This window comes from Octopus bimaculoides, unplaced genomic scaffold (assembly GCF_001194135.2).
Source record: "Octopus bimaculoides isolate UCB-OBI-ISO-001 unplaced genomic scaffold, ASM119413v2 Scaffold_142265, whole genome shotgun sequence".
NCBI lineage: Eukaryota > Metazoa > Mollusca > Cephalopoda > Octopoda > Octopodidae > Octopus > Octopus bimaculoides.
The window spans coordinates 10,568-19,834 of record NW_026316885.1 but is presented as its reverse complement, the minus strand read 5'-3'; the positions used below and the strand labels follow the sequence as shown (position 1 = coordinate 19,834).

Genomic DNA, 9,267 nt, shown 5'->3' with positions numbered 1-9,267 from the left:
TATATATATATTCTTTTACTTGTTTTAGTCATTTGACTGTGGCCATGCTGAAATACTGCCTTAATAAATATATATATATCATTTAATGAATGAGAAAAGAATAGGAGCTATGTAAAAGCCATTAGCTTACAGCTCTTTCTTTTATAAGTAACACACTCAAAGCTGAGTGCTTGTGCAACATCCTATGACTTCCTAGAAGCCATATATATGTGTAAAAATATATGTATTTCTATGTACCTATGTATATATACACGTTTATGTAGGCATGTGTATATATGCATGTTTGTGTATAAAAATACATGTATATGTATGTACAGATATATGTGTGTATGCTTGTATCTATATATAAATCATTATCATTTAACATCTGTTTTTCCATACTGGGTTAGATGGTTTAACAGGAGTTGGCAAGGCCAAGAGATGTACCAGGTTCCGTTGTCTGTTTTGGCATGATTTCTACAGCTTGATGCTCTTCCTAAAGTCAATCACTTTGCAGAGTGTGCGGGGTGCTTTTTACATGGCACCAGCACTGGTGTTTTTTCATGTGATACCTGCACTGACAAGATCACCAAGTACCTTGCAAAACAAAATCCCCTCAACTGGGAGGAGGTAGTAATAATCAGTGGGGTCTGGCTTCATGCCATTTGAGAGATTAAAGGTATAGCAGTAGAGAGATAGGTGTCTTGTAGAGTAGACACATGCATACCCCAGTTGGAAGAATGAGTCAGAGAGTAAGATAAAGAGAGCAACAGTGGGAGAGATGATGGTAAAGATGTGTTGGGACATGCCTTCCAGTGACATTGGGGTGATGGGAATAGGTGAGGTGATATGGATATTTGGACTGGGTGAGTAGGCAGGACTGAAATGACTGTAACAAATGAGGGAAGTAGTTTGAGGTGGGGGAAGAGAGGCAACCAAGAAAGCAGTGGAGGGGGATGTAGTATATGCCTATTCTGCTCTCAGGTGATAGAGAGGAGATGGTTGTTATGGGATGAAATACAAGAAGAAAAGGTTTATGGAGCAGAGAGGATGAAGGCGGGGGTGTGGAAGAGCCCTCACAGACAAGCATTACCAAGTTGGTTTTAGGTTATCAGTTCTGCGGTGGTGGACAAATCTTCTTGAGTATCTCAAAATACCAGATATCCTTTGTCATCTCCTTCATAAGGCTCAGTGTCTTGAGATCAGCCTTCAATGTGTCATCCCAGGAAGAGAATGCATATATATATATATATATAAAATATATGTGCTTATGTACATGTATATATATTTTTATATGTACATCATGTATTCACTTCTTCAGCAAGACAGAATCCCTCATAATTTTGCACCCCTCAATATCTACCCAGCTCAGTTGAAAAGTCTTGTGTTACATGTACTTGGGGATTTCACCATTGCTTAAGCCACAAAAAAAAACAAAAAAAAAAACAAGAAAAAAAATCACCCAGTATACTCTATAAAGAGGTTTATATTATGAAGGACATCCACCAGCAGAGGCTATGCCAAAGCCCTCATTGGAACATGGCATAGCCCTCTGACTTGTCAGCCGCTGTCAAACTACCCAACACCTGTCAGCATGGAAAAGGAATGTTTATTGATGATGATGATGCATGTAAAGATACATTTACATACATGTGTGTGTGTGTGCATGCATGTGTGCCTGTGTAAAGCAAAGGACAATGAAATCCAGGCAATGATCTCAGTATCACTTCATGAAGGACCTATCTAGCAAAGACTTTTAATAGCTGTGTGAAGGGTACACTTTTTCATTAATCAAAGAATGATTGGCTATATTTCAGTCAGTTATTAGAAGAGCATGTGTATCAACTAGGTATGTTATAATCTTACAGAGTGTATAACAATTTTAATTGAGAAAAAGAGAAGTCAAATCACTGTTACAAAAGTTATGGTAAACTAACACCATTAATTTCATGTTACATACATAAGTTACGCACTATATTTATATATTTATATCTATATGTGCATGTGTGCGTGTGTATTTATATATGTATATATATATATACACACGCAGCTAGATAGATAGGCAGGCAGGCAGGCAGGCGGACGGACGGACGGACACACGTGTGCATATTTGTATAAATATGCATATACCTGTATATGCATATATGTGATTAATATGTGTGTGTGTTTCTATATGTAACGATATATATGTATGTATAAATATGCATACATATTTATATATTTATACACATACATTTATATATACATACATATATATATATATATATATATATATATATATACACACACACACACACACACACACACACACACACACACACACACACACACACACACACACACACACACACACATTCAATACTGGTATAGTGTCCAAAAATATTGTCAAAGAAAGTGTCACCTATTCAAAGCATAAGAAAATTAGCTTTGGAACATAGTATTTTGTATCAGAAAGAGAAATGTTTTTAATTTGTTTCTTAAGTTTGAATCTGAAAGAGACTTTGTCACAGTCATTTGCAAAGATTCCTATAATTTAGAGTTATTATGTATCTTTTCTTCTAACCACTTCTTGGTAGTACTGGATAAGAGATAATTGAAAACGATTTGGTAAAAGTATTTGAAAGTAATTTTTAGGCAAGTTGTAGGCAAATTGCCGATGCTTTTAAAGAATAGCAGACGAATTTTGAAATATATGTGAATATTATTAGTAGGTAATATAAATTGACTTATTCTAGGGACATATTCTATCTGAAAGCAATATTTGAATTTGTGTTATACTGAAGAAAAATTCATATAATTCACTTTATTTTGTTCAATACACTTAAGAGGTTATCTTTAAAAATCATCCTGCTACGAATATATTGATTTCAACCATAAACACAATGCCTAAAATATGATATAATCTAATAAATCAACTCAGTATTTGACTGGTACCTTGTTTCATTGAATCCAGAAGGACAAAGTACAAAGTCAACCTTAACAAGAATTAAACTTGGAATGAAAAGGGCTAAAAGTACATTCTACAAAGCATTTTGTCTGACACTATTAATACTATCAAAATACATTAAGGATTTGGGGCTAATTCAATCTAAATAATAATTTTTTTAGCTTAGATTTATCAATCGACAGATGATGATGATGAGAGAGAGAGAAAGAAAAAGAGACAGAGTGTGTGTGTGTGTATGGGTGCACATGTGTGATTCCTCATTTCTGAAACCAAGACTTCAAACAATAAGGTGGAGGGCTATTCATACAGATGTTTTATCATTAAATTTATAGGGCGGTTTAAAAAGTGAAAAGCTACACCTCATATTTTGTCATATTTGCTTTTACATTTATGTCATTCACCTCTTGATTGATATTCTTGATAAAGGCTATTAAACCTGAGCATATCCAGCAGCAGCAGCAGTCATTTTGGGATTACCTTACCTTAGCCAATAACATATACAAGTCACCTTAACTGAACATATAAAAAGTGTTATAAACTAAAGTAAAATATTGCTGATATGTGTGAAAATACTTTCTTCAAGCCCAAATAAAATCACCTTCATCATTTAATGTCTGTTGTCCATGCTGGCATGAGTTGAATGGTTTGACTGGGCTGTCACACTGGAAGGCTATGCCAGGCTCCAGCCTGATTTGGCATGGTTTTCTATGGCTGGATGTCCTTCCTAATGCCAACCACTCCAAGAGTGTAATGGGTGCTTTTATGTGCCACCAGTATGGATGCCAGTTGCGTGACACGGGTACCTGTCAAAACTGCAATTTTGCTCGGCTTGATGGGTCTTCTTCTCAAGCACAAAATAATGCCAAAGGTCTTGGTCACTGCCTAGTCAAATTACTGAGCTCTACCAAAATAACATAATTTTCTAAAAGGAACAGAAATTGGAAACTGGGAAACATGAAATGATGAAGATTTTACCTCAATAAAACCTAGTGCAGCTACACATAGTTAGTAAATAACATATTTCCACAAAATAGCAAAAATCAATCTGCAGTTAAAGTAACAAAACTTCAGCAATTTAAAGAAAGCACATTTTTCTTACATTTTGAATGTGTAGCATGTAAAACCCATGACTCAAATTTTCGACTGTCATTAGTAACCTTGTAAATATTTCCAAGCTGATGACAAATGCTAAGGATTAGTAAAGAAATGAATGCAAGAGCTACAAATACTGAGATATACCAAATGAATACATTGCTAACTTGAAGTGCTAATTACTGCTGTATTAAAAAGGGTTTCTATTTATTGTTGCTTAATGACAATCTACATGTTCAATAGGAAATAATGTTAAAGATAATAAAATATATTAAAAGTTAAAATCAAATATTTCAGAGCATGAGATTTTCATCGTCAATTAACAAATATTTAGTAATAATAATTATGGGCATACAGTATACAGATGCACAACAACTTATTGTAAGGAAAAGTATAAGAGGAGACAAAATAACATTAAGTAAAGAAAGACAGCAACAATAATCAAAAGTCTGTGTGTAGTAAACAGAATGAAACACAAAAGGACAGCAAAATGAATAGTAAAAGAGGCATAAAAAGGAAGGGGTGCATAGGTGTGTCAAGAGTAGTTTGACAAATATCAGGAAGCATGGAATTTTTGAAGGATAGTATCCTAATGTCCTGACAGCAGACAGCCACTGTGAGTAGTTTATTCCATACTTAACAATTCTGAGTACAAAAAAAATGTTACTAAAAGTCATGGGTGCTGTGCTGGTTTTTAGATTATAAATTAATCCACAGCTGGTAGAAATATTACATCCAAAAAGGTGGCCCAAGTTGTTGCTGAAAAGATGGTGGATAGTCTTGTGGGCTCCTACCAAGACAGCTGCTAAGTGTCAAAGCTTCAGTATAATGATGCGCAGAGAAGCAAGATGTTCAAGCTATGGTAAGTGACTGATAGAGAGAATTCATCTGTCTGCACATCTCTGGACAGCTTCTCTCACACAGGGCTCCCTCAACTTAGGGACATAGCTAGTGAGACTGGTTTGATAATAACAGACAGGTGATGTGTGATCACCCTTTTTGAGCAGGGGAATAATGCTGACAATCTTCTACTGTTCTGAGGTAATACAGTTATTAAGGTAGAATTGGAAAAGGAGTAAAAGCTAGTGCAGTAGAAAGAGGCTACCATATTTGAGAAGTAGATAAGTAACACCTACAACACCAGAGGAAGCATAGTTGGGCATATGCTTGAGATAGCATCATAACATTGCAAGAGTAAATTCAAAAAGATAGGGAATTGAGTGTCAGTCGCAGTGAAGATGTTACACTTAGATTTCAAGAGTAAAAATGCCAGAATAGCTCTTCTCATCCTTTGGGACTATCAGTCCCACTTGTGTGGAAATTGTGTAGAGGGTCAACTAGATAATGTGGCCTCTGTTTCAAATGTACAGATTTCCAGAACTCTTTACTACCTGTCAGTTATTATACATTGTTCAAATTTAAGTATTGTCTTTTAATCACCTGTTTGAATGGTTGGACACACATTGGTACCATTTTCTATTTTCTGTTCTATATAATCTGTATTCCTGTTCAGCATCTTGTTATTTTTTTTCTGGTAAGGCAGACTGCTGCAATCTCCCAAATTGTGGTTTTGGATTTCCAACAAATTATGAGGAACTTGCACTTTGCATGCAGCCCAAATTGAATTGAGGATGTGCTGAAGGACCATCACAGCACCTACTTGGCAATTAAAATGGTCTTTGTAAAACAAGTTGTAGCCAGCTATGCTAGAAACACCATTGCCGAGTAATCAATGTGCCCAGATTTTGAGACTGTAATGAAATTGGGATCAACAGTTCTACTGTAACAATCTGAAAGCTGGACCTTATTGCATAAACAGCAGGAGTTTAGAAACAGTATTTGTACCTGAATTTAAGCCAGTATGGAATGATATACTGTTTAGTTTAAGTTTCCCAAGGATTTCCATTGCTGCTTGTTAGTTTGATAGACTCAGACTAGCTTGCATCCCTTTTCCATGTGTTGTCAAATAAGTTAAGATACTTGATCATTTTTCTAGTAGCTAGAAATTGACATTTTAGGAAATATATCTCCAAATTAAATCCAAAACACCCAATAAAATAAAATGTATATGCTATTTGAAAAAATCCATTACATGAGATGATATATGAAGTTGGAATAACAAAATTACTAAACCAAATGTTCTCAGAATTTTCAGAATAAATGTTTACAAAGGCAGTCAAAACCATGTATGAAGTTACAGAAAACTTATTTGCTTTATTCAAAACAAAGTAAAATGGCTTCTTACAAGAATCAAAACTCCTTTATAGCAATAACGATGTTGGTTACATCACCACAATTCCCCTTACTTTCTCCAAGAGAGGGAGAGAGAAAAACACTTTATTTACTAATATAGACTTTAAAAAAATGAAAAAAGAAAAGAAATATTGGATAAAAATAGCAAGGGGCAAAGCAATGGAAGATGAAGGAGTGATGGGCCACATGTCCCAGAACAAGAGGAGTGCTCAGCTGTAATGAACACCATGGCATTGCTGCTGAAAATGGCCAGTGACACTTGCTGCAGTAGCCACTCCACCTCATGGGGCTCATTTTTCCAACAGGCCAATCAAGAAATAAATATGTTTTTGCCTAAAATACTTAGATTTATCTCACTTAATCTAACTGAAAAATGTTTAACAGCATGCATTTATCATTTACACTATTTTTTGCTTGTCTTTTTTCTTTGGGAAATATAAATCGGGGAAATGGGTTTACCATAAGGAATGATTTAATATATACTGTAACATTTGTGGTAACATGTCAATCTATAACCTGTCATGATTGTGAAAATGCAGAAACATATTTTGGGAAAATTCTTTCTCAAAACACTTGAATTTGAATTTTGCTTTTTGTAAAATAAGTTTTCTGCCTTTGTAGTGCTATCTTTAAAAAAAATAATGGTATTTGACAGCAATTAGCGAAATATAAAATATAATAGTAAAAATGAAAGTAGCTATTTAGTTAAATATGCTCATTTAAAATATATAAATAGAATAAATTTTTTCAGACTTTTGTTTATTTTTCTTTTCTCCTATTTTTTTCTTTTTTGCAACTTCACCAGATACAAGGTAACCCTCCAGATTTCTCAGTGACCCGTGTTATTGGCAAAGATCAACAACATATGGTTATGTCCCCTGACCGTTTCAGTGAGATGTCAACAATGTCTTCTGTAACTGACAGTGGACATGGCTGCAGTGAAGCAAGCACTGCTCACTATGAAACATTACCTGGTAAGTGAGGAAAATTTACTTTGAAATTTTGACTGGTTTCAATGCGGAACAAAACTAATTAATGATTTTATTTTTTATACAGAAGGGTTATAGTTAATTTAATCAATCTCAATATATAACAGATATTTTCTTTATCAATCAAATGGGAAGAAAAAACAAATTAACTTGAGAAAGATTTGAATTGATAACAATTCATAAATAAAAGTGCTTAAAGTGTATTTGTGATGTTAAAAGAAATATGTAGAGACTATTACTACATGTAATTTATCTAATCATTAATCTGAGAACAGGTTGTGTTTTCAGATTAATGTTTCAATAAAGTATTAGATTCTTGACTATGGTGGGTAATGGGAACTGGATTAGTTTAATATGATTGACATTCAATTTGAAAAAAATGTAGGTTAGTTATGGAGGGAAATAGATGAGTAGGAATGAATTCCAGAGATGCAGTCTAGAATTAGATAAAGTAATATTGGAGTATGAAGAGTGGAAAGAGAAGGAAGGCAGGAAAATATGCATTAAGTCAATATAGGTGACAAAAATATACTCCTAGTATGTTCAAAGTCATAGAAAAGATAGGGCTTGATGCTTATAAAGTGAAGACTTGCTAATAAAGTGAATGACTTCCTTTGGCAGCAACATGGAGCAGGTATTTTCATAAAGATCTGGGCATATACGTTACTTTTGTTCTAAATGTAACTAATGGTTGATTTACAAGTTTGAGGTCTTGGTCATGAAAAGGAAACAAAGGCTTTATGAATCATTCCTTGTGAAACGGCTAGTTATCATGGAAAGTAAAAGACTGAACTGTAAATGCATGGTTGTTACCAAAGATTGTGGAACATAAGTGTCTACTTACTATGGAAATCTAGCAAAGATCATAAAGCCTAAATGTGCCTAGTTGCTATGAAAATTATTAAAGATTATAGGAGCTAAATATTATCATGAAACATCTCCAAAGATTATGTTCAATTACCATGGAGACTCAACAAAGATTGTGTGACTTAAATACACTCATTTGCTATGGAAAAATTAACAAAAGTGTAATAGACAAAATATAGTGGTAGTAATAAATTTTTAAGATGTATTATCTGACTTTGGGACTGTTGAAAAAGACCAAATAGTCAATTACATTTCCAGGATGTTTTGGAAGTTTATAGAGAATGTTAAATTTGGTGAAAGGTGTGATATTCCTCATGGATCAGTGAAAAATAGACAAATGAAAGAAAAATGTAAACAGTGTCATTTACATGCGAATGTTTGTGATTAGTTGAAACAGCAAGTAAGTTATTCATATAGAAAAAGATTAAAAATAATGAAGATTTGAAGATCAACCACTTGGATCAGTGGAATAAGGTCGACATGGACTATAATGGACCAATCTGATAAGAAGCACTCCATTCAAGCAAACAGTAACTGGTGGAGCCTATGCATGAGCAACATTACTAAGAGATTTGCAAGTGATTGTGAATAGCATTGCTTATTGCTAATATTAAGAACTAGAAACTACCACTGAGTAACAAAAAATTGAAGTAGTTCCAACTGGTTATCACTGATTGGAAAAAGACATTAATAAAAGAAAAGGTTATTGCTTATGATTGTTTCTAATAATTTTAAGATGTCTGAAGTGAAAGTAGTTAGTAAATGACAACATATGAGTGGTAGCCTTTCTGTTGCAGGCTTCCAGGCCAATAGATAAAGAAAGGTTATAGAGTTTTAGAAGGACTAGAGAAACCATTGGAACACACTATAAAAGGACAATAGTTAAAATAACAATCAACTTTATTAGATAATGTATACTGAGTTCCTGCAAATATATCTGTCAAATTATAAATTGTTAGGCTCATGATATTTATTAGCATGCTGTTCTAAATCAGATTTTAAGTCCAATAGGTGATCTAGCTTCATTTCATCATGTTTAACCTTTTTAACCAAACATTTAATTCTTCATGGGTTTGAACGAAGAGTAAGTAACTTTAGCACTAAAAAGCATGGTACAATGAATGAATATATATATATATA

General features: G+C 33.8%; 1 protein-coding gene across 1 annotated transcript in view; it reads left to right on the top strand.

Annotated features, from left to right (window-relative positions):
* The first annotated feature begins 7,052 nt into the window (after window positions 1-7,052).
* Window positions 7,053-9,267, top strand: part of LOC106880961 (uncharacterized) — a 10,346-nt gene continuing 8,131 nt past the window's right edge. The window contains exon 1 of the mRNA XM_014931141.2: window positions 7,053-7,245. Within this exon, the coding sequence (XP_014786627.2) occupies window positions 7,137-7,245 (109 nt within the window). The 5' untranslated portion in view covers window positions 7,053-7,136. The remainder of the gene's footprint in view (window positions 7,246-9,267) is intronic.